This window comes from Cetorhinus maximus, chromosome 3 (assembly GCF_964194155.1).
Source record: "Cetorhinus maximus chromosome 3, sCetMax3.hap1.1, whole genome shotgun sequence".
NCBI lineage: Eukaryota > Metazoa > Chordata > Chondrichthyes > Lamniformes > Cetorhinidae > Cetorhinus > Cetorhinus maximus.
Genome location: NC_135881.1, coordinates 59,615,903 through 59,642,596, shown reverse-complemented (window position 1 = coordinate 59,642,596; position 26,694 = coordinate 59,615,903). Strand labels below are relative to the sequence as shown.

The window sequence follows — 26,694 nt, the reverse complement described above, 5'->3', positions numbered from 1 at the left end:
AATCTAATACTATCCTTAACTTCCTAAGTGGACAGTTCACTGGGGACAGTTTTAGTGTCTGAAGTTCTTTGGGTTGATTATTTCGACAGGAGGAGGCTTCCATTAATTTTCCTGCTCAGGCCTCATTCGAATACTTTCATCAAAATCTCTTCAAATGCAATACCTCTTTTCAAGAAAGGAAAGAGACTGAAAACAGGAAACTATACGCTAGTTAGCCTAACTTCTGACATGGGAAAAATGCTAGAATTCATTATTAAGGAGATAATAGCACCAGGATAATGAGAAAATCATAATACAATCAGGCAGAGTCAACATGGTTTTGTGAAAGGGAAATTGTGTTTGATTAATTTATTAGAGCTCTTTGAGGAAGGTGGATAAAGGCAAACCATGGCATGTACTTAGATTTCCAAAAGCAATTTGTTAAGGTATCATATAAAAGGTTACTACATAAAATAAGAGCTCATGGTGTAGATGTGTAACATAGTGTAACATATTAACATGGGTAGAGGATTGGTTAGCTAACAGGAATCAGAGATTGGGATAAGTTGGTAATTTTTGGGTTGGCAAGCTGTAACTAGCAGAGTGCCACATTGAATTAATGCTGTGGCCTCAACTATTTACAATCAATATCAAAAACTTGGATGAAGGGACTGAATGAATGGTAGTTAAATTTGCTGAAGTGAAGGTAGGAAAGTAAGTTGTCAAGAGGACATAAAGAGCCTACAAAGGGATTTAGATAGGTTAAGTGAATGGGCAAAAATTTGGCAGATGGATGTGAGAAAATGTGAACTTGTCCACTTTGGTAGGAAGAATAAAAAAGCAGTATGTTATTTCAATGGAGAGAGACTACAATACAGTACACAGGGATCTGGATGGCCTGGTAAATTAATCACAAAAGTTAGTATGCAGGTACAGCAAGTGATTAGGAAGGCAAATGGAATGTTGGTGTTTATTGCAAGGGGAATCGAGTGTGAAAGTAGCGAAGTGTTATTACAGCTGTCCAGGGCCTTAGTGAGCTCACATTTGGAGTATTATGTACAGTTCTGGTTTCCTTACTTAAGAAAGGATATAACTGAAGTAGGCAGAGTAGGATCATTTGACTGATTCCTGGGATGAAGGGGCTATCTTATGAGGAAAGGTTGAGCATGTTGGGCTTATACCAGTAGAATTTAGAAGAATGAGAGGTGATCTTTTTGAAACACATAAGGTCCTGAGGGCGCTGATATGGTGGATGCTGAGAGGATGTCTCTCCTTGTGGGGGGCTCTAGAACTAGGGGACATGGTTTAAAAATTAGGGGTCTCCCATTTAAGACAGAAATTAGAAGGGTTTTTTTCTCTCAGGAATTCTCTTCCCCAGAGAGCAGTGGAGACTGGCTCACTGAATATATTCAAGGCTGAGTTAGAAAAATTTTACCTGACAAGGGAGTCAAGGGTTATGGGGTCCAGACAGGAAAGTGGAGTTAAGGCCACAATCAGATCAGCCATGATCTTATCGAACGGCAGAGCAGTTTTAATAGCCAACTCCTGCTCCTAACTCTTGTGTTTCTGTGTGTTCTTGTGTCCCTGCAATGAATCAGCACTGACAGATATCTCACCAATTGAGGAAATTCTCATATGAAGCTTTGAATGCCACATATGTTTCTCATTGCCCCTGTGGGAACCCTCTTAGTCAGTAAAACTTTGTTAATCTGGTTCCACTGAGAATAAATAGTTGCATGGTCCATTAATTGCAGCATCAGTGGCTTTCCCCATACAATCATCAGGTGCTGCGTGACTACTATATGAAAGGTCATCAGATGCTACCTGGTAGGAGGTAATTTCAAAGAAATTCAGGGCAGTGGTGACTTTGTTTGGTTCAGACAATACTTGTTCTCCTGGTGGAAATGGGTTGCAGGCCTTCAGCCAGCAGCTAGTAAATATCCTCAGTTATCTCTGGGAGGAACGGAGAGCCTTCATGGGCAGTGAATGCGGAGAAATCTAAGTAAGGACTACTTATTCTGCAAACCCTTGACAGCTGACCACCATCTTCTCAAGGGCAACACACGCTGGCCTTGCTAGTGACGCTCACATCCCATGAAAGAATGACAAAAAAAGATCAGGTGTGTAGGATGCAAACATGTTTCATGATTTCTCACATTAAGTGCCTCTTCTATATCTCCATTCTGCATGTCCCTAGCATGAAACTGTACTTTCTGCAGAGCAGACTAAATAAGGCAGAAAAAGTGCTAACAGAACCTCCAAAGCTTGATATTTTTTTTATTCATTCACAGGATGTGGGCTTCATTGGCTGGGCCAGCATTTATTGCCCATCCCTAGTTGCCCTTGAGAAGGTGGTGGTTGAGCTGCTTTCTTCAGCTGCTGTAGTCCATGTAGTGTGGGTACACCCACAGTGCTGTTAGGGCTTTTGACCCAGCGACAGTGAAGGAACAGGGATACATTTCCAAGTTAGGATGGTGAGTGACTTGAAGGGGAACTTCCAGGTGGCGGATTTCCCAGGCAAAGCAACACCAACCTCCAGCTCCAGCAAACAAAATGGCCTCCTTAATGCAGTATCCAACACAGGGATACCACTCTGCTGCACATTTAGCTACACATACAGTGGTGGTATTAAGTTGGTTTGGAGATTCAGTGGTGAAATTGGGCACACCCACCCAAGTTCGTTTAATATGATTCAAGTGTTAAATGGGAATGGCGAGACTCTAGGAAGGAAAATTCCAATGAAATTTTTGGGGGGCGAATTTGAGGTGATGGGTCTGCCAATACATTTTACTATGTAGAGCACAAAAACTGCCTTACAAATGAATGGAAATTCCAAGAAGAATTCAGACCAAAGTTTCCAATGTCTGGACTTTCCTTCATAAAAGATGGTTCAGCAAAATATGTTTCAAAATACTGATCCTGTTAAAAAGCAATAAATCACCTACCACTTTTCCATATAGTGGGTCGTAGTACCTCTCCAGCAGCTGAACAGTGGTGCTTTTCCCACAGCCACTACTGCCCACTAGAGCCAAGGTTTGTCCCTTTTCAACTGAAACTGTCAAACCTTGCAACACAGTCACATCAGGGCGAGTAGGATAATTAAAGCCAACACCTTCAAACTTGACTACTCCCTCAAATGAACTCTGAAAAAAAATAAGAATAATATTTAATACCATTTTAAGATGAACATATCCTGAATTACTTATGCAAAGGTATATTTTTCAGGTGTTCTGGTATCTATTTACACTCTTAGAAAGCAATCAGGGATGTACAAAGCAAAAATTTACATTCTGTAATATAAACATTTTATCAGAACATTTATGCTCACATTTGAGAGATTAAATGTCAGAACCTACTTTTATCCCTCAGGTGTTAACTATGAAGAATTTTGCAGATTCTACAATGGCATTCCTTGGTTGAAGATCTATGACAAGAACTGCTTAAGTTGTCATTTTAAAAAAATTCAATCTTGGGAAGCGGATGTTACTGGTAGTGCTTTGATAGAACTGAAGAGGGGAATTAAGAATCAACCATCCATGTGGCATGGGAGTCAGAAAGTGGCCAGACCAGGTCAGGATAACAGGTTTCCTCCACTAAAAGACACTCATGAACCAGTTGGGTTTCTTTCGACAATCCGACAACTTCAATTTAAAGATACCAGCTTTTGTTTCTAAGATTTTTAATTGACTTCAAATACACTATTTTCCATGGTAGGATTTGGGCTTGTGTTTTCTGGGTTATTAGCTGGTCCTCTAGAAAACTAGTCCAGTAATATAACCACTATGCTAATGTTGCCTGGTCAAATAAACAATAATCCATCACCAGAGATCATGGTCCCAATATTTTCAGGAGATAATCTTTTGTATCTGACCCAATACTAACTGTCAAGTAAAAAACTGATAATTCTTCGGAGAAACAATTTCATTAATTTAAAGACTGCAGCTGAAGTGTAAATGTCCACAATCCAGTAAAAAAAATTCCAGCTTTTTGACCCCAAGGAAAGGAAACACCCTAAGAGAATGGACCAGGATCAGTGAAAGGCAACACACTGCAACCTTGAGGAACCCCTAAAGTGTTGCTCAATGTTGGAAGGACTTCACCGACCTTTCTAGGGCAACCAATATTGCAACAAGCTTTCTCACTTTGTAATAACGCGTTATAAAAATCATGCTTGCCATCTGCACCTATTTTGCCCTCACAGTTACGTGCACCTTCACAGCAATGCTGAACAGACAGTACAGTACATTTCACACCACCTTCTTTCTATTGCAAGCATTCATTTACAGCTGAACACACAGCAGCAGTAGAAGACCACTGAAAGGTATTTCGTTGTCATTATCTGTTTTCACCTCCATTGAGGAATCCTTTTTGCCACCTAGGTTTTGTCACCCCCATTTTATGAAGCATAGAAGGCCTCCACTTACTCTTCTGATAGCCAAGGAAGTGGCACTTTCTACACAAAGCAGAGAACCTATGACAATGATATTCATGATCTGGGCTTTCAAAATACCGTACGCTCAGGCAGCCACAGTTTCATTATGTGTAGAAACCCACATGATGTGGCTCTGGCAGCTTTTATGCAGGAATTGCGAAATCAGCCCTCTTTTACCTAACTCCTGGTGCCGATGGGATTACCCACATCTTCCTTTGCGGATTCAGGAAAGTTGCTACTCATTCATGCTTTCAGTATCAATACGAGACGTTGGATTAAGATTTGGAGAATCTAAATCTTAGAGTTGCTAAACCCAAAGAGAAGATTTCTGAATGTCCACTCTGATAAATTATCAGGTCTACTTTACAAAAATAATTTCAGCAGATTAGACTAGAAATCCATTAACCCCTCTTTTAAGTCTCTACTGAAAAATAAACATTTCCATAATATAAGATGAAAATGCTGGAAATACTCAGCAGGTCTGGCAGTATCTGTGGAGAGAGAAACAGAGTTATTGGGCTCAATTTTACAAAGGGTCAGGGGAGGGTGAACTGCTCCCAACAACCCCCCACCAACCCCCAGGCCCCCGGAACAAATGTCAGCCGGCAGCAAATGTACCCAAAAGAAGCCTACAACCATAATATGCTGTGGGTGGGCTAAACAAGGAAAGAATGGGACTTTGGTCCCTCAGTTGGAGGAAGTCCTGCCCTTGAGAGCTGCCAGCCTATCTGATTGGCTGGCAGTTCCAGCTGTCCCAGCAGTGCCAGAAAATGGTAGTGGGTGCTGCTGGGGCTGCAAGCAAGTCCATTAGGAAGAGAAGATGAATGCCGGAGCCAGGTAAGTTGGGCCTTTTTGCAAGGGGATGGATCGGGCAGCTTAGAATTGGTTGCAGGGGGGCAGTGGGGTTGGCGCTGGTTTTGAGACCAGGCGGAAAGTTACAAAGTGGAGGTAACATCTTGGGGGGGGGGTTGCCCCTGATGCACACAGAGCAAAACCCAAATGATGTGCCCCCTTTCCTTCACGCCTTTTTTCAACTTGGGCTCAAAAAATGGACTGCCCACTCCGCCTGCTTGTTCACACTGATTGTATTATGTCGTGAGCATTGGAATATCCCAGTCAATTGGCTTGGTGGCAAGTTCAATTAACCATTAATTATTTATTTAAAAATGGCGGGCGGGGTGCCAGACCTGCCCACCTACCGTATTATGGGGATGGCTTGGGGGTGAGTGGGAAGGGGGTGGGCTGGGCGGCCCTTGTATTTTACATGCCGCGCCCCCACTGCCAAAAGCACGCCCGCAGAGTGCCGTAAAATCCAATGTTTCAGGTTGGTGACCTTTCATCAGAATGTGAAAGCATTACTGATGTAACAAGCTTAAGCATGTTAGGTCATTGACCTGCTTTGTGAAAACTGTTTTACTTCCTCTACAGATGCAGCGTGAAAATATTGAGCATATCCAACACATCTGTTTATATTTCAGATTTCCAGCCGCCAAAGTATTTTGCCTTTGAAAACATATCCATTGTTCATGTTATACATTTGTCTCAATTCTTGGAATCTTACAAACATTTCTGACCTTATTATCCAAACAGATGAATGTTTGTTTCATAGTTTTGTGCAAACTGTTTAGCGGGAAATGGCTTCTGAGTAGCCCAAGATTAAAGCATTTCACAGACTTACATTTCCTAATTTACTACTTAACGGGACAGTCAAATACTTACGGGAACACTACCAGCGTCACTATAGCTGTCTATAGAAGGCATTTGCTCAAGTAGCATCTTGATGTGGGCTGCTGACATCTTGGCCTTTGCATAGTCAGGTGCAAACGAGCTGGTCTGTCCCAAAGCCATAGCTCCAAATACAATTGCTGAGAATACGCTGGAATAGTTACAAATAAAATTAAGCAACATACAGTCTTACCTTTACCAACATGTTATTGCGTAAATATTGATCATTCAAAAAGGAATTTATCAAAATCTTCATACAGTACATAAGCATTTAATTCCTTCATCTTAAATTATTGTATTACATATCAGGTGTAAATATATTGCAAAGCAACATAGAGCAGAATTTTGCCTTGTTGGGCGGGCTCAGCTGGGGCGAGCGGGAGCGTTCAGGAAGTCAACCGCCGCCCGCGATTGGGCCGTGACCTACATTTCATGCTGGCGGGCCAATTAAGACTCGCCCAGCATAAAACGCATGCTGCAGCGCTCTAATGCTGCCTGTGTGGGGGGAAGGGAGGAGGGCGAGCAGGGAACTTTGCGCATGCGCGGAAGTGCATGCCGGAAAAGCTCCCTGAGGCACAGAGCTGCCTCAGGGAGCTGAAGATTTTAAAAATTAAAAATATAGCATTTAAAAACATTAAAAAACATGTCCCCTGATTTGATTCTGCCACATGTTATTCATGAAATGTTACAATTTAAGACATTTTTAAATTGCTGTTGGAAACCTCATCCCGCCCGTGGATGAAGTTTCCTAAAAAATCCAAAGGCCGCTTGGCCTTTTCACCTGCCCGCCAACCGTAAGGTTGGACAAGCAGGGAAAAATTTATTTTAATTATGGCCTTAATAGGCCTTTTAATTGTTGGTGGGCACGCTACCGACTCCCACGTGCGCCCGCTTACCGAAATATCACGCGAGGGATGCTTGCCTGGCGTAATTGTGCATAATTTTACACTTGTTTGGGTCAGGCACGTACGCGCCCGCCCAATGAGCGAAAAATTCTGGCCATAGTCTTTTTTAACAAAATACATTTAATAGGTGTGACATTGGCACCAAAGGGCTACTTGTTACAAACTGAATTAAAAGCAGAAAGGTGCTAATCATACCGGTGTACAGAGACAGCCGGGCAGCATTCAGAAAGCCTGCTTCCACATCTCCACCAATAGTGTCCTTTGGCAGTCACCCAGGAAGAACATTACAACTGTCCGAGTATATTTTTCCCTGAACTCAGCTCAGGAAATGGCAGTGGGGGAAAGAGAACCTGATTCTTTCTTCTCTGTGATGAGCCACACCATCAGACAGCGAGAGAGATGGAAACAAACAGAAAATATAGATGGGAAAAGCGTAAAATCATGTTCGAAAGAAAACATATAGAAGATAGACAGAGGAATAGGTAGACACTTTGAGGAAAAGACGGAAAGAAGACTAGAAAATATTGGAGACACTCATAGAATTACATTAGATTGAAACTGTAATGTGGAAACAGGCCATTCAGCCCAACCAGTCCATTTTGGTGTTTAACCTCCACATAAGCAATTCCATATGCTCACCCTACTTCCATTTCCCTTCACTATCATTTCCTTCAACCACCCGATTCTTAAATTTTGATAAGGCCTCTGCTTCAATCACTATGGTAGTACAGGTACTGGACCCTTTATCTGAGAAGCTCGGGAGCAGACATGTACTGGGTCCTGTGGTGGAGAGGTGGGAGAAGCTGTCAATCTGTTTTTCTCTGAACTGTCTTTTACTGAGTAGTGTTTACGTAATTTAACATCTTTACTCCTTCTCAATGGTTGGTGTATCTGTTAGTGGTCTCCTCACTGCTCACCATTTTTTCTTGCATTTTCTAACTGTATTAAAATACAAAAGCAAGATATTGTACATGTTTTTCATAATCATCAGTTTCCAGCACAGGACCCGGTTTTCAACTTTCCGGAATTTGGGACGCCGGACAAGGGGTCCGATACCCGTATACATTTCACAGCCTCGCAACCATTTCTCTTGCCCTCTCTTCTAAATCTCCGTTTAATTTTAATTCAATGTCTTCTCATTCTAGACTCCACGATCACTGAAAGTGGTCTATTTCTATCTACCCTGTTCCATTCTATCATAATTTTAGACCACTGTCAAATCCCCATATTCTCCTCTGCTGCAATAAAAACAGCCGCAATTTAAAAAAAAAATTTTTGTTTTTGAATTTCGTTATTTGCAGCAGTCTAGTGAAACTGCGCAGTCCCATCTCTATTGCCTCAACATCTTTCCCATAATATGAAGCCCCAAACTGCACCAAAGTATCCCAATTGTGGTCTTACTAAGGTTTTATCTAGATGCGTATTCTATGTTAAAATTATTAACAGATTTATGTCTGAAACAGTAATTTTTCTCCTCACAGATACAGGCTGAGTTGTTGAGTGTTTCTAACATTTTCTGTCTTAATTTCTTGGGGGAGCTGCTACTATAATTCACTGAGAAACATAATAACATGCTTCAAGGAAACTCCCCAGGAAGAGAATGAAGGGGGCCAGATGAGGTGTAGAGGCAGGTTGAGTCTCTGTGTTGTTGTGTACTGTCCAAGGGCACAGAGGTTTTGGCTCCATTTAAGTATTTTACACAGTTCAAGCAGTTATCTCAACAATGACTTACTCTAATTGTCACATTGTAAAGTATTGGGCAAAATTTTCCCAGAAAGGTCCGAGTCCTGACAGCGATTGGAAGTGCATGTTGGCAACATGCATGACAGACTCCTTGATTTTACAAGCAGCACCTCCTGAATAAGCTGCCATTGGGGTTGCCGCCCTGTGCAGGGTGGCTGCCTGTCCGCTACAGCTGCCGGTCCAATAAGAGGGCTCGCAGCTTAGTAGCACCAGCAGGAATGGTGGTCACTGCTGAGGAAGGCAGGGGCCCTGCAGCCTACACCAGGTAGATGGAAGAAACTGTGAAAAAACTTAAAGATTGTGTTGATAGAGGAGAAGCCCCTCTGAGGTAATCATTGGGGCTGCGAGGACTGCCATTCCTGCCCGCAGCACCTTCTTTGAATAAAAAAAACTTCACCCTCGGGCTGCCACTGGAAGGCTGCCTGCGCTCAGCTGGCTGCCTCCCCACCTATTGGGGTGTCAATCCACTGTTGACAAAAAGGGCCTGGTTAAAATGGCCCTTCACGAGACATTTGAATATTTAAATTTGCCTCCAAAGCCAGTGCTGCTGTCGGTAAAATTCCCTGAAGGCAGGACATAGATAGGAACCAGCCCTCCATGGATACTGAATGTTTGCAACAATCATTTATACTTACAGCATAACATCCCGGAAAACCATATGATTATTTGTGACCAGCCAGGCCCCAAACCGAAAACATGCTGCATAAGCGAAGTATAGAATTGCTTGTGAAAGTGCAAAGGTGATTCCAAAAACGTGAGCCTTCTTTATTGCATTCCTTGGAAAATAAAAAGGAAATTACATGACAATCCTGCTGCCTCACACAAAACATTACAGGCGCAATTTTAAAGCAATACACCTGGTGGGAATAAGGGTAGACAGTGCAGGGGACATAGTCGCTATATTAACTACACAGTTTTTTTAAGCACATAAGAAATGGGAGCAGGAGAATACCATATGGCCCGTCCAGCCTGTTCCACCATTCAAGCTAATCTTGGGCTTAACTCCATATTCTTGCCCACTCCCCATATCCCTTAATTCCCTGAGAGACCAAATATTTGTCTATCTTAGCCTTAAATGGCACATCCACAACCCTCTGGGGCACAGAATTCGAAAGATCACAACCCTTTGGGTGAAGAAATTGCTTCTCGTCTCAGTCCTAAATGATCGGTCCCTTATCCTGAGACTGTGCCCCCCGTGTTTTACATTCTCCGATCAGCAGAAACAATCTCTCAGCATTTCTCAGTGAATGGGCAACAAGGTGGCAGGTGCAGTATATAGCGGGGAAGTGTGAGATTCTTCAGTTTGATCACAAGAATAGAAAAGAAGAATATCTTTTACAAAGAAAGTTTGATGTTCAGGGAAACTTGGGTGTATTCATACAAGCAACATAAAACGTTAACATGCAATTCGGAAAGCACAGGATCACAGAATTGTTACCATGCAGAAGGAGGCCAATTGGCCTATTATGTTTGCACCAGCAATTCACTTAGTGCCATTCTCTAGCCTTCTCTCTGTAACCCTGCACATTCCTCCTTTTCAGATACAGTCTAATTCCCTGTTGAATGCTTCGATTGAACTTCCTCAGGCAGTGCATTCCAGACCTTAACTATTCATTTTCCCTCATATTGCTTTTGCTTCTTTAGTCAGTTACTTTAAACCTGTGCCCTCTTGTTCTCGATCCTTTCACGAGTGGGAAAAGTCTTTCCCTATTTACTCTGTCAAGACCCCTCATGATTTTGAATATTTCATTAAATATCCTCTCAGCCTTCATTTCTCCTAGGAAAACAGTCCCAACTTCTCCAGTCTATCTTCATAACTGATGTTCCTCATCCCTGGAACCATTCTCATGAATCTTTTCTACACTCTCTCTAATGCCTGCATATCCTTCCAAATGGCAAATGGCATATGGCCTTTATTTAGAAGTCTTGCTACAATTGTAGAGGGCTTTGGTGAAGCAACACCTGGATTACTATACGCAATTTTGGTCTCCATATTTAAGGAAGGATATACTTGTATTGGAGTCAGCACAGCAAATGATCACTAGATTGGTCCCTGGGATGAGAGGATTGTCTTATGATGAGAGGTTGAATAAATTAGGTCTATACTCTCTGGAAGTTAGAAGAATGGGAAGTGACCTCGCTGAAACATTCAAGATTATGAAGGGTTTTGACAAGATAGATAGTGAGGAGAAATTGCTTCACTCAAAGGGATGAGCATCTTTGGAATTCTCTACCCCAGAGGGTTGTGGATGCTTCATCATTGAATACATTTAAGGATGGGATAGACAGATTTTTGGTCTCTCAAGGAATTAAGGGATATGGGGAGTGGGCAGGAAAATGGAGCTGAAGCCCCAGTTCAACCATGATCGTATGGAATGGCTGAGCAGACTCGATGGACCATGTGGACTACTCCTGCTCTGATTTCATGTGTTCACTTAACCTGCTTATATCTTTTTGCAGCCTTTTTATGTCCTCCTCATGGCTTGCATCCCTATCTAGCTTTATATCATCAGTAAATTTAGGTATATTATTTTCTGGGCAGGGTTTACCGGCCCCACCCGCTGCCAGAATTGTCTGGTCCCGTCAAAAGTCAATGGACTTTTGGCTGGGCCGCCAAATCTCCCACGGCAGATCCCACCACAATGCGGCCAGAGAGTCCCAGCCTCTGCCCCTTCACCTAAGTCATTAATATGGGTTGTAAATAGCTGAGCCCCCAGCACTGATCCTTGCGGCACTCCACAAGTCACAGCCCGGCAACTTGAAAATGCCCCATTTATCTTGATTCTCTGCTTCCTGTCAATTAACCATTCCTCTATCCATGTTAATATGTCACTTCCAATTCCATGAGTCCTTATCTTGTGTAAAGGCCTCCAACCCTCTTGGTTAGGCCACAGCTAGAGTAGAGAGGCAGATTATTGACAGGTAAGTGAAGTTTAAAAATAGATACATTAAAAAGATATTAACATGTCCCCCTCATGTGACAATGTCACATGAGATGGGACATATTAAACCAAAACACATCAACTTTATTAATTTTTCAAAAATCGGTCATGAAACTTCATCCCGCCAGTGGATGAAGTTTCATCAATAATCTGGAGCCCGCTGGGGCTCCTGGCCTGCCTGCAAGCCTTAAGGTTGGCTGGGCAGGTCTTTAATGACTTTAATTAGCCTGTCAATAGCCTCAATTGGCCATTGACAGGTCAGCAGGCGGACAGCTGATTTCACTGTCTGCCCACCTACCTAAAAATTTAAAGGGACCGGGATGACGTTGGGGGCTCCTCCTAATGTCATCCCGCTTCATTTTCCCCTCAGCAAGCGGGCCCCGCTCCCAAATCACTGAGGGGAAAATCCTGGGCACAATAACATGTACTATCTACAAGTTACACTGCAGCAATTCGCCTAGCCTCCTTCGACAGCACCTTCTAAACCTGCGACCTCTTTAATTGGTTTAATTGGCCATCCGTTCCTGCCCCTGGAAATATCCCTGGCAACGGAAACAAGTCAGGCTTCCCTCCCAACACCTTTTGCCACCATGTTACCATCCCTCCTGCCTCCCAGCTCATCTCCAAAGCCCTGAGAAAATTCTAGCCCTGCTTTCTAAAACACTGGTTAAAATCCCTGAATTCTTTCTGCTAGAAATAGAATTTGTCTTATTCAGCCCTAGTAAAGATCCTTCCACTGTTAACCAGAAGCCACTGTCAACTAGGGAAGCCTGACTGTCATTACCTGCTTGGAACTTGCAAGTTTTCTTCATACATTTGTTCAAACCTCCTTTCTCTTGTTAGAGCTACAACTGTTCGAATGTTTTCAACTGCCTCTGTAGCAATCTGTTTAAAATGGAGAAAACAACATTGTTAAATAGAGCAAAATTAAGCGAGCTGCTTGCAACACAATAAGGATATTTTTAGTGATGGGTTTCAAAACCCCAATCTTGAAACTCAACTTCTCCCATCAATTGAGTTTGTTAAACTTGACCTAGTTGTCTAGGCAACTATATAAGTATTTTTTCCTGATGGACCTAAAAAGCAGTAACATCTATGAAGATTTTAAAAATAAGTTATTTTATCATTCCAACACAGTCTAAGGCACTGTTCAGTTTTCCAAGGCTTGATTTTTGCAACAGTCCAGCATAACCATGTTATTTGGAGGAAAAGAGAAACTAGATGGATGGCTGCTGCAAGACCAGGCACCTTCATCCATAGCAAACCTCAGAACAGTTGCTGAATAGAAATGCAAAGCATGTTCTTCAGCCAGAATTAATCCTGAGCACAATACCTGAATGTTTGAGCATTTGTATATGGGAGCTCAGTAGCCCTTTGGGGCTTCCTTTGAGATCTCCATTAAATTGCCACACTTGAAAGTGCACTGCACTTTTGTGTAGAAATGTCAGAAGTACACTGCTATGGACTCTGTGATAATCCTTGTAATGTGCTCTGCACATTTTCAAATGACATCATGAATGCATTTATTCATTTCTCCTGAAGGCACGACCAGTGGGGATCAATTTGGGGAGATGGGAGGCCTAGACGGAGGGGATCGCAGGTCCCTATCGGGTATGGGGGAGGTTGGAGATCAGTAAGGGATGATGGGCTGTCCAATTTTGAGGGGTTGGCTAAGCAGGAATGCTGGATCCTGTAGTGAAGAGAAGAGGCACTTACCTCCTGAACCAGCAGTCTCTTGTCTCCTTTATCTGGTGAGTTTTCCCAGGCCCAGGGAACCCTACCAACCAGGTTTAAATTTCAAGTGGTGAACACAAACAAGGCACACAGTCTCATTATAATATTTGAAGTGTCAACCTGTCTCTGGGAATTGGTTGGTCACCAACCTGACCTTGGTCCCAGCTCCATAAAAACCAAAAGCGGATGGGTGGAGATCAGAGTTTTATAACACTTTAATTCCCATCCCCACCTGACCCAAGCTGCCCATTATTTTTAATTTAATATCCCCCCTCTGTTTGTTTGTGTGCACTAACGTAAAACTGATTGCAACAGTCTCCTGTGATTAACTTTTCATCAAGAAACAACATGTTATTTATAACTCTTGCTGTAAAAGCAAACATCTAAGAGATCTTGTTATAGTTAAAGCCCAACTTTCCAGAGCACATTGAGCTTATACTCCTCCCAAAAAGAATGTCCTCCATGTAGTTTTAAGATAACTTATCCAAACCTTAGAAATTTGCTCAAACTGTCCCCATAACTTTTAGGAAGCAAATGATGAAGAAGCATACTGAATGAATTCTCCTTATTATAATATTTCTTGTAATCATGAACTTTTTTGAATGTTCTCCTCGTAAAGAAACATCCCTCAATGAAGAAAAACATGAAAGCTAAATTTACAGCAAGCTGAGAGTGCAAAGTGTTAGGACAAAGGTCACATAGGAGAGGCAGAGGTACTTATCGCTTTCTAACATTCTACAGAACCAGAAGACGAGATGGGGAAAAAGAGCAAAATAAGAAACTATTTTGGTGAATGGACATGCAATAAGACATTGCCTTGCCTCTTGTATGGTTATGTATCTCCCAATGGGATATTAATCAATTCTCAACTGTGTAAGCTGAGAAAACAAAACCAGTGCTCTCAGTCTTGAACAGAGGAACTTCCTGCCAACCTGAAACACAGGAGAGGCCTCAGGATCACAAAGGATCTGAAGCTTTGGTTCTAACCACCTTTGACAGTAGGACACTAGCATCAAGATAGCAAAAGGTTTACTTGGGCCATGCACATGTGTAGCTAATAGGAAGGTTGTTAACCTATTCAAAAGGTCTTTCAAACTGGTAGTAAATGGGATCCCAGCTGCCACACACCATGGAGATCATTTTAATTCCCTCAAAATGAGAAGGTTTGGGTTGGGTGGGAAGTTAGAATTTTAACAATTTCAAACTCATACACAAGTCACTTCAAACCTGCCCTCTTCCTGCATGATGAAGTGTGGGCCACCAGTTCGCTCTCCGGAGGTGGGTCAGTCATTAAAAGCTACCATTGAGGCTGCTTGTCTCTATTTTAACAAGTTTTCTATTTCCAAGTTCTGTTTTCTGCATTTCCCTGGCCTGAGAAAACACAGCAGGTAAAGGGAAGTGGAGAAGAGCTGGATCCATCAGCTAAGTGTATTTTTTGTACTGTTTTTTGGCCAAGAGGAACAGAAGTGTTTGCTCCAGGATCAACAAATTACCCTGGATCTCTGAGTCCACGAGATTACTGACCTCCCTCCCATTCCATCATCCCCAACCCCAACACCCCTTTCCATCTATGATCTGTTCAAATCCCACCACCTCTGACCTCTACAATCTCCACCTCAGATTTTTCCTGAGCACCCATGCGTGCCAACACTTGATCTCCACCCTGAAGTACCACCCCCTGGTATCACCATCCCTCTCCCACAAACCCTCCCCCTCTCACCACAGCTACACATACCTGCTCTTCAGGCTGTAACCTTTCCCACCTGAGGGGCAGTCAGACTATCGATCAGTCTAGTTGTTGGTTGGGGAACCTGGGAAAACCGGGTTCCCTGTCCATGATTCCGCCCATACACCACCCCTACCCCCAACCTCCCTATGAACGCATGCCTCAGTAAATAGCGGTGTCTGTGCGTTGTTTGCAGGCCTGCGGAGTGCACAGGTAAACCATCCATTGTGTATAGCAGCAAATTGCATAGTACCAATGCAGCTGCTATAAATGGTGGGGGCTTAGTGTATGTGGTTTGCTACATAACAATCCTATTATCCATCCGCTCCACCCTATCCCCAAAATTTCCATCCTCTCCATAAGATATAAAAATAAAGATCTGGATTATTTTTAGGGGCTGAATTATAGGAGCCAATGTGGTCCCCAACACACAATCCACCCAGGCTAAAAGGTTAGTGGAGAGGGGGGGGAGGGAGATGGAGGGGGGAGCCTACACATGTGAAGAACGGCTGCTCATAGTCATTTGACAGCCAATTGGCTGTTAGTAGGCTGGAGGTGGGATTTCAACCCTTAGGGACAGGGAGTCCCACCTCAGAGAACTTTTGGCCAATCAGAGGGAATGGTGGCCACTGCCAATACTGCACTAGGGCCATGAGGAGGTGACCTGCAATGAATTGGAACATTGTAAGTGTTTGGGGGTTGGCGACGGGAGTTGGCAAGGGTGGTGGGGCCGAAGTTTCAGATGCCATGGGAGTACGGCAACCCAGGGATGGGTTACACTTTTGGGATGCCCTCCAATGGGTACAGTGAGGGTCAGCTCACCACCACCTTCTCAAGGGCAATTAGGGATGGGCCTAGCCAGCAACACCAACATCCCATGATAAATAAAAAAGTTAGGTAGGGCCCCCCCACACCCACCACCAGCCCACTCTGGGAAACCTGCCAGACTGGTCATTTGGTGTGGGCCTCTCCCACAGCTGGTTAAATGCCGGCGGCAATGAGATGAGGCCTTTAAGTGGGCATTACTTGCTACTTTAGGGCTTCAATTGGCCCTTCGGCAGGTGGCCCACCAGATGCCACCCAGCAAATGGCATAAGTGCACTAGGGGCAGCGAAAGGCAGGTAGATGGTGGGCCTGCCCATTGGATTAAACATGCCTCCCCACATTGAAACCCACCAGCAGGAGAGCATTAAATCCAGTTCTAGAAGTCCAAATTAAAATGCTATCAAATGCCATTGCACCCCCCCCCAACCTTCTAGATCACCCACCTTTCCAGATTTCTCAAGTTCTTCCTTGTCCTTGCTGGCATGTCCAGTGAGCATCCTCATTTGTATCAATCCTGCTACTGCTAGGATTGGCACAATGGCCAAGATCAATAGTGTCAGCTGCCAGCCATAGATGAAAGAAATAATAATTGCACATCCAAGATTAGCTGCATTCTGTGCAATCAAGCCAAGTCTGACACCAGTAGCCTACAGCAAAGACATGAATTGAGGAAATTGTTCATCAAAAATCAATCTTATTAAAAAATCTACCTATTCTCTTTAGTGGTTCAATTTAAGTTAATTGCCTGACCTGACTTTCAACAAACTTATTATATCTTTCTGAGAATTAGTTTTATAGTTTATGTGAGATTTGATGTGTATTGTCTACAGAGTGCTTTGGTTGATCTGAAATAAATTGAAAATACAGTTACACTACACTTGACATCTATGTGAAAATCCTATAAGTCACTCAGCCTATTGGTATTAGATCAGGAACTGCACAAGGAGCAATATTAACATTCTACACAATAACCTGATATATGTTAGCTACTTTTATTATCAAGAAATTAATCCTTTGTCCTAACCAACAAGCCCAGCGTCAAAGTGAGCATTTGCCAGAGAGATATGATTTATGAATTAAGATATTTTCATTGCTTCTTAAGACATTTCAAATAAAATGTGTTTAATTACAATACAATAATTATCTAAAAGATCACATTACCTTCCCTTTAAATATTCATGTAGGCTATCTGATCATCTAACTGTCCAGCATTTGATATCTCCAAACATGCTTTTCTAACAATTACAAACAGGATTACATAGAATCCTTTGTCTCTTAAATTACTGAGATAACACAATATTTATTTGATTATAAAACTAAATGAAAGACATTTTTCTCCTTCAAGTACTTGAAAGAGAAAAAATGAAGGGATAAGGGGAAATAGCAAGGAGGTAACTGGATTGAATTTTGTAAGAGCCAGCACAGACTAGATGGACCATATGGCCTTGTTCTGTGCTGCACTATTCTATGAATCCAACATTATCTTTAGAACAATTCCATTAGATTTCATCACAATTTTTCACTCCTATGGCAGATAGGTCAACTTCTGTAGATACTTACCCCCTTAACTTGAGACGCATCAGTAGCCAGTCTGGTAGTCAACGCTCCAGTGTTGTTCTTAGAATCATCAAACCAGCTGATATCCTAAAAAAATATATAAAAATGAACTTGTTATATTATGCACTTAGGATGAGAAAAGGCTTTTTGGCTGGGCTTGAATTGTATGCAATGTATTTTGGAGCATTTTTTTATTCATTCATGGGATATGGGCATTGCTGGCTAGGCCAGCATTTATTGCCCATTCCTAATTGCCTTTGAGAAGGTGGTGGCTGCCTTCTTGACTGCTGCAGTCCATGTGATGTAGGTTCTGGGCATTTAAGAGTCAACCCCATTGCTGTGGGTCTGGAATCACATGTAGGCCAAACCAGGTAAGGAGAGCAGATTTCTATCCCTAAAGGGCATTAATGGACCAGGTAGGTTTTTACAATAATCCACAATGGTTTCATGGTCATCATTAGACTTTTAATTCCAGAGCATTACTCTGGGGTCTCTGGATTATTAGTCCAGTGACAATACCACTATGCCACTACCTCCCCCTATGGTGTCAATCTTCTTGAGTGTTCTTGGAGTTGTACTCATCCAGGCAAATGAAGAGCATTCCATCGCACTCCTGACTTGTGCCTTGAAGCTGGTGGACAGGCTTTAGGAAGTCAGGAGTCACTGCAGGATTCCTAGCCTCTCACTTGCTCTTGTAGCCACAGTATTTACATAGCTAGTCCAGTTCAGTTTCTGGTCAATGGTAAGCCCCAGAATGTTGATAGAGATGGTAATGTCATTGAATGACAAGGGGCAATGGTTAGATTCTCTCTTGTTGGAGATGGTCATTGCCTGGCACCTGTGTGGTGTGAATATTACTTACCACTCATCAGCCCAAGCCTGGATATTGTTTTGCTGCATTTGGACATGGACTGCTTCAGTATCTGAGGAGTCACGAATGGTGCTCAACATTGTGCAATCATCAGCGAACATCCCACTTCTGATGGAAGGGAGGTCACTGATGAAGCAGCTGAAGATGGTTGGGCCGAGGACATGACCCTATTTGTTAGAATGTTAAATGAGAAGAGTTCATTAATTGCTGAATGGATACAGAATATTACTATTTCTGAAAACCAACGGAAAGATTTGCTGGAGTTGAATTGTGGTGGGTACACCTTATAATTAATATCAATTAACTATTTTCTTATAAATTATTCCTGCAGGAATTACCCCCTTTATTTGTAATTAGTGCAGAATCAGATTCCTATCCCAGTACATTGGTAAATCAGGCCACTTTGACGAACAAGTCCAGTCTTTACTGACAGTCTAGGGGATTCATACAACCTATTTTACGGCAGGTACATCAATTAACCTGAGAGTTATTGGTCATACCCTTTGCAGTCCAACAGCTATTTATTGTCTCCCTTGATCCCATTGCCACTAAACTGCTGTCCACCCAACTTCGTTTCCTGGTTCTCATACCAGGTGACACTGTGAATGATTCTCTCTCCTCAGGCATCATCCTTTTCAAAACAACCATCATTATCACCCTCCTTAAAAAAAACTCAGCCGTGACCCTTCTTGAAAACTACCCATCCACAACCTCCCTTTACTGCGAAAAGTCCTTGAACAGGTCGGCGTCTCCCACATCATTGCCAATCTTTCCCACAACTCCATGTTTGAATCTGTCAAATCTGAATGCCACCTCTCCACAGTACAGAAATGACTAATTAAAATTACAAATGAGTGCTTTATGGGCGGTATCGGCCATGATGGCGGGTTTCCACGTCGTATCGCCCAAAAACCCACCTCATTATTTAAGCATTCCCGGCAAACATGCCGTTTCTAAGGTGGGTGGGCTCCGATTCGCCTGCCACACCGTCACCTCGCTGCTTCATCACGCCAGGCACCACATTTGAAGTACAGCTGCGCTCAGTGCTTCCAGCCCAGGACTGCAGCAAAAAAGACATGGTCCCAAAAGGCAAGAAGACTTCAGCCCTCGAGCGCCCTTTGGACTCTGTGGAGGCCCACTGTGATGTCCTCGACCCCCACTCTTGGCGCAGGAGGGGCAGCAACATTACCACTCCGGCTTGATATGCGAGGGCAATGGTGATCAGTGCAAATGCAGCAGAAAAGAGGTAGGCAACCCAATGCAGATGGAGGGTGAATGATCTCATCCGTGCAGCCAGGGTAAGGCAACCATTTAAGCACTTTAAACTCACACAAGCCCATCATCGAGCCCATCACACATTCACTGGCATCTCACTCACTGTCAGCTCAAGGGACATCACCACCCATTCTCACACAAACACCCTCTCATGTCCATCTGGCCTCATCTCCTCTGGAGACTGCCTCCTCAGACATTACCATCTTGAGGCCACTTGCACAGATCAACATGTACCCCCACATACACTCTGATACCCTCCTTCGCCAGTACAGCCTTTGTCCTGCACCTCTTCCCTTGCCTGGGGCCACTTCTCCCCCTCTTTAATAGCCTTAGTAGGCCTTTAATTGTCTGCGAGCGTGCTGCCAACTCCGGCGTGCGCCCGTTGACCGAAATATCACGCGAGTGCACGATGACGTCAAGACGCTCGCCCAACGTCATCGCGCGTCATTTTACGTTTGGTTGGGTTGGGCCCGCGCCCGCCCGCTGAGCTAAAAGTTCAGCCCTAAGTCCCAGAAAGATGTAGAAGGTTGTAAACAGGTTGTAAGATTGTAAACAGTTCTGCTGTAAACTGCCCATTTACTTTTCAGATAAAAGAGAGCTGGGATCAAGGATAATTAATTAGAATTTGTACATAGATACAAGGTTAATGAGTTTCACGTTGCCATGGGAAAGAGGGCAGAGGAAGCCATGTTTTGATCAGGTTAGAATCCCCACAGATCAGTGAATATTGCAAACAGACAACAGTTCTGTATGGCTACCAGGGAAAAGAGGCTGCTTGGCTTTGAGATACCACAGCCAGATACAGGAGGGAGGTGGTCTCTAGTCGAAGAGTTGCATCCTGCAACCGTCTACGGGTTTCAGAAGATTTGCTCTGCCATGGCCAGTTGGAAGAAGAATTATTGGAACAGGCTTTCCTGCTGGTGGTGGATTTAAGAAACTCTTGAAAAACTGAGGTAAGTGCCTGGAGACGGTCACTTGAAGTTATTACTCAGCAAAGCAGGGAAACAGGAGCCCATCGAAAGCTGCGAGCAACTATGGACTGTTTGCCAAAAAGACTGTAATTCCCTGGGGATATCATGTATGATAAGCATAATATAGGAATGCGCTGTACAGTTTAAAGTACAAGTTGCCTACAAAATGAAAATAGTGTTTAGTCAATAGTACTTTTAAAACGTGAAATTTTGCCATGTCGTTGGAACTGCAAGCAAATTAAGATATTAGCTGTAAAATAGTTACAAACATATTACTACTGATTTGACTGAATCCAGTGATAACTTTTTTTTTCTGTACAGGGTTTAGTGAGTACAAAGTAAATATAACTAATTACATTTGTAAAGTATTTAATTATACATTGCAAAATAACAAAGAAACAAAACCAAATATTAATATATATGGTTCTTACCTGTCTCATCATTGCCTTAAAAGCCTTGCATCGTATTCTCATTGTCAGTATCTCTCCAGATTTGCCAAATGTGAAACCCTAAAGAAAAGTAATGATATTATGTAATGGGCATTACATAAAGAATAGCATAACTACACAAATCAATTTTGAAAAGAGTTAAAATAATGTAGAGTTTTTATTGAATAAATGTTCCATACAAAATCTTGGACTCATCGTCCGATTTTTTAAAAACTTGGATACAGCAGTGTAGAACTTCCTTTTGTTAAAGTCCAGGAACACACACCTTAAAGTAGCTTTATTCCTGTCTGTGCTATTTTTATGTAGGCATTGTCCTAAGTGGGTTCAAAGCTGCAAACAAAAAAAGCAGCACGTAGAGAATTCTATAATGAACATGTTAAGCATTCTTCAAAATGCCAAATTGATTCCCAAATTCAATTGAGCAAAACTCCAAGAAATCACCCAGAGCTGCATGAGTCCTTCTGTAAAGCACCAAACCTTTAGAAAGTAAAATGATGGGTGAAATGGCAGCGTGGATGCTAGTAATGTGCCCTAGCATGTATCAGCAGCTTGTTCTGTCCATTTGGATAACTCAGTTCCAGGCCTGTTTATGTGGGAACATTATGGTCTCCACTCTATCATTCCTCCAGCAGAGCAGCTTTGTAGGAATTTCAGGACCATATAGTGTTCTTCAGGGTCTCTCAAAATTTCCCATTTACAGAATTACTCAAAAAAGGAGAGAAGCCTTTTGGATGCTATGCTATGATAGTTTTTCATTCCCTCTCTTCTTTATTCTCCACCCTCCCATCCCACCATCTTATAAACTTCTGACATAGAAGTGTCACTATTTATTCAGGTGTCATTTCTTCAGTAACCTCCAGCTGTTTTATTTATATCTCAAATTCTTATCCTTCTCTCTCTTATGAGCTCTTTTCTCTATTCCTGGAGCTCCTTTGTTTATTTATTTATCCTTTTGTAATGGTTTTAGACCACTACACCTTTATGGGGCTTTATTTTGATTTTTTAATCTGCTGACTAACCAAGGACACTGATCAAATGCCTATTCCACTGGTGAGGAGCCCCCGACAACTTTGATTTAAAATAAGCAGTACTAATACTGGAGATTAGTATCTCCCCAGTTTGAGGTCCTTACTTCTCCATTAACACCAGGCGAAGGCAATGATCTTTCAGTGCTGTTTGCTTGTGTGGTTTTCCTTGATAACAAACTATATAAGGTATGAGCCAAGTTTTTGCTTGGCTTTGCTCCTTTGGTATATAATGCTATCTGAACCCCTCAGTTGGATTACTTTAATGCAATCCTGTCCAGCATCCTATTTATTCAAAGATTTCATTAAACTTTACCTGGAGAAAAAATGTGATGAAGGAGATACCTCCAAGTGCCAAGAATAACAGAGAAAAAAGTGTAGTCTGATGGCGAACATAATTCCTGTTCACATTAGCAAAAACCTGTATAGGGTGGAAGAAATCCAATTGTGACTATTATACAACAACAAATTTAGTAAATTTACTATTGCAAGATAAGAAAGAAGACATTCATGATTGCTGTAAAAATAAACAATTCTTACTTTATTAGGAAATGCATTTTGGTTTTATAATAGGGTAAATTTTCAGCTTGCTGCCTGTATGTAAAACAGGTGTTGCAGATTTGCCACCCATTGTAGAAACTATTTGCAATGAAATCAATTGAGATACAAATTGAGCTGTTTCTGTAAAAGGTAGTCAAGCCACAATGTTTGCTTTACACCTGGGTGGCAAATCTCATTCGCTGTGGTAATAAATCCTCTTCTTGCTATGTGTAAGGACATAAGGCTTTTGTGAAGACTTCTGCAATTTTGCTAAACATAACAGAAAATGTTTATACATCACACATACAGTGTTAACACATCTGCCTCTGAGTGAGAAGCTTTTGGGTTCAAATCTCACTCCAGAATCTAGAGTACACAATTTAGGATGACACTTCAGTGCAAAATGGAGGCAGTGTTTGCTGTCAGAAATGACGTCTTTTAGATGAGATGTTCAACCAAGGCTCCATCTGCACTCTTCATTTAGACGTTAAAAATTCTCATGGCATGACCGAAGAAGGGCAGAGGGGTTCTCCTAGTGTTCTGCCAAACTAAGGCAGCTATCAGCTCAAAGGTTATTGGAAAAGAGAAGCGTGGGTAACCATGGTAGTAATGGGAAAATCTTCAGCTATATCAAAAATCAGAAGACCATCATAGACTTTATTGGGCCATTGAATGGTGTTCAAGAACAGACTGTGGCAAGGGATACTAAAAAAATATTTTATATTGGTTTTCCGGTTGAAAATGAAGCTCAATTGACAGTATTAAGTGATGCTGTTATGATTAAAATTGTTAACATTAAGATAGATGTCAATATCACCTTGGAATGAAACACCTTAAAATATATCAAGCTGCTGCCCATGATGATATCAACCAAAAGGTCCTGAAGTGAATAGGATGGGTGTTATGCAAGTCTCTTGCCCAATAGCTTTCTGGAGTCTAAAACTGTTCCCCTAGGTTGGAAGAATGCTAATGTAATTTCAATTTTTCAAAAGGCTGACAAAGTACAAGCGGATAAACGTGGCCAACTAGCTTGACTTTATTAATAAGAAAGATGCTGGAAAGAATAACAACTATTATATAGTGCTTTTAATGTAATGAAACGTCAGAAGGCACTTTACAGGAGCATTATAAAGCCGGTTGGCAATGTTTACTTGGACATTCAGAAAACTTTTGATAAGTGCAGCACCAGAGGCTTCTATATATGGTAAAATCTTATGGAAATAATGGTAAACTGGAGGACAAAGTAGCATGTCGCTTTACCTTACTGGACTTGTCATCCAGAGCCCTGGATTAATCATCCAGAGTTATGGGGCAGAATTTTTACTGAGCTGACTCATAGACAGTGGTCAGTCAGAAAGTCAGGCATATCCATCATTCAGATTCCCTCACATACTGTGGAAGTATTGGTTCCCTGTCTGGAGGCGCAGCCTGATTTAGTTTGGGGAGTGGTGGTGGGTGTTGAGATGATGTCAGAGGCCTTGGGGTAGTGGGATTGGAAAGTGGTGGGGGGGTGGGAAAATGTCATGGAGGGGTACCCAGATGCAGAGGCTTCACAGGCAGGTACCTGGATTCAGCAGGTAGATGTGACAGCATTTACCTCCTAAATCCACCAAGTCCTTGCCTTGAGGAAGCTGCTGGCTTCCCAGGCCAAACGAAACCAAGTCACCCGTTGTTAAAATTGAAAAGTAGAACGACAATAAGGCTCGCAGTCTCATTAGCTTTTTAAAGTTCTAATGTGCCTCCTTGGAGTGAATTGGCTGCCCATTCACCTTTCGGCCTCAAAGTCAGATAGGTTAAAGGCAGGTCTGGGCCAGGAAACAGATTTCTGAGATGTTAACCGTACCTCCCCCATAACCGACCCAAACCTTCCATTCTTTTTTAAGTTAACATTCGACCCATGATTTTAAATCCCACCATGGAAGTTGGGGAATTTAAATTTGATGAATTAAATAAACCTGGAATAAAAGCTAGGGCCAGATTTTGCCATCCCGATGTGGGCAATCCCACGTTGGGCAGAGGGAAAAAACAGGTGGGCAGGGCCCAATTCCGGGATGGTATCCTGTAGTTTTTTTTAAAGGGTATGGGATAAGGGTGCAGGTTGTAAGTTCCTAACGCTGGCAGCTCCATTGAGGGGGTGATATCAAATCCCTGCAATTTTCATGGAGTTGGACAAGCTTCTGAAAGAGACATGGACCACACTAGCTTTGAGGTGTCATAAACTATGGGTGAAGCTTTTTCTGTAGTTGGGAACCTTTTGACCAATAAGTTTAAAAGGTGTTGTTATGTGTCATAATGTAATGCTGTTATAAGCAAAGTATGTTTTTAATGCAGTGATTGATAATGGGGCTTTGTTTAGAAAAGGTACGTGACTATTAAATTTATCAGCACTGTGGAAGTGGAAGAGTCTTCAGATGTATTGGATTAATTTATCTGTGGATAAAGTGCTCTTCTGCATTGAACAGTACTGAGATCCAGACTTTGCTATGTCAATTGTAAACCGTGCTTTGATCTTTTTATTGATTGAAAGGTCAGCCATCTGTTCAGTCTTTGAAGCAGTGGATTCACAAATGGATTCAGCTCAGCAGGGGTTGTTGATACAGCTGTCAAGGTGACTTCGAACTTTGTTTAGATTGACAGTTTTATGAGCTCCCAAGAGGGTTTTTTTTGGAAGTGGTTTCTGAATAGCTATTTGTTTACTTTGACAGTGTTATGATCACTTAATATGGTTAAGATTTATTCAAGTGGTGTTGCAATGGCTGTTTGTTTATTTTGACAGTTTCATGAGCATCTCAAAGAAATCCCACTATTATTATAAGGCTCATGAGTTCCATAGTGGATATTGGGTGAGTAGGCATGGGCAGATATGGGAGTATGGAGGGAGTGGGGGTGTGAGGGGGTTAGGTGGGTATGGGGGAGGGTGGAGATTGTGAGCTGTGAGGGCTAGGGTGCCTAACCCTCATGTACAGGACTGGACTCTGTTTACCCCCTCTGGCCTACTTCCAGAAGCAGTGGCCCTGTCTCCAGCCTGTGCCCATCACCCCACCATGAATATAGGTGGGCGGGCACTGCAGGGGAGGAGGTGGGAACACAACAAAGGGAAATCTCCTAGCTTGCAATTTCTGCCTCAAAGGAGAAAATCCAGTCCCTAGTATTCATAATGGTGTCCGTGAAATTAACAGATAATCGCAAAGACCCATCTGGTTCACTAATGTTCTTTAGGCAAGGAAATCTGTTGTCCTTACCCAGTCTGGCTTACGTGCAACCCACAGCAATGTGGTTGACTTTGAACTTCCCTCTGAAATAGGCTAGTAAGCTACTGAGGCTCACCACCACATTCTCTAGGCAATGTGAGATGGGCAATAAATGCCAGCCTTACCAGCGATGCCCACATCCCATAAATTAAGAAACTGTTGCAGTGGGAATTAGGAATAAGTTAAATACCTATAGTCATAAAATTGTAACCCATATATTCGTATTTACTTGGAGACCAATTACCAATGGTTTCCTGTAGGGATCGGTTTTCCAACATTTGCTGTTTTTATTAATGATTTTGATATAGATGTTGGAGAAAGATCTGCAAGTTTATGGATAATATGTACGAGTATTAGTACTGTCGAGGATACCCAACTTCTGCCATTAGATCTTGGTGTGTTGGAAAAATCGACTTGAGCTTGGTGAATGATGTTTAACTTAGAAAAGCATAGTGCTTTGCATGTAGGCAGATCATGTGCTGAGTATTCTTATACCCCACAGGGCACTGATTTAATGCCGGTGCTGAAAATAAAAGATCTAAATGCTTTAGTGCATCCCTCTCTAAAGGTACCATGCCATGACATGAAGCTATAGTTAAAGCAAACAGAGATGTAGGTTGTATCCACTACAAAACAAAACATAGCATTTTGGCCTTCCCAAGATTCTGGTTAGGGCTTAGCTAGAACAGTGTGTCCAGTTTTGGTTTCCTTGCATCTTGGAGGCTATGGAGGTTCTGGAAGGAA

The 26,694-nt window shown here is 42.4% G+C and overlaps 1 protein-coding gene across 1 annotated transcript in view; it reads right to left on the bottom strand.

The window, feature by feature from the left end:
• Window positions 1-26,694, bottom strand: part of abcb4 (ATP-binding cassette, sub-family B (MDR/TAP), member 4) — a 146,659-nt gene that overhangs the window by 11,919 nt on the left and 108,046 nt on the right. The window contains exons 18-25 of the mRNA XM_078538419.1: window positions 22,476-22,580; window positions 21,117-21,194; window positions 17,572-17,655; window positions 16,455-16,658; window positions 12,511-12,611; window positions 9,420-9,560; window positions 6,131-6,287; window positions 2,925-3,122 (exon numbers count right to left, since the gene is read on the bottom strand). Of these exons, the coding sequence (XP_078394545.1) occupies window positions 2,925-3,122; window positions 6,131-6,287; window positions 9,420-9,560; window positions 12,511-12,611; window positions 16,455-16,658; window positions 17,572-17,655; window positions 21,117-21,194; window positions 22,476-22,580 (1,068 nt within the window). The remainder of the gene's footprint in view (window positions 1-2,924; window positions 3,123-6,130; window positions 6,288-9,419; window positions 9,561-12,510; window positions 12,612-16,454; window positions 16,659-17,571; window positions 17,656-21,116; window positions 21,195-22,475; window positions 22,581-26,694) is intronic.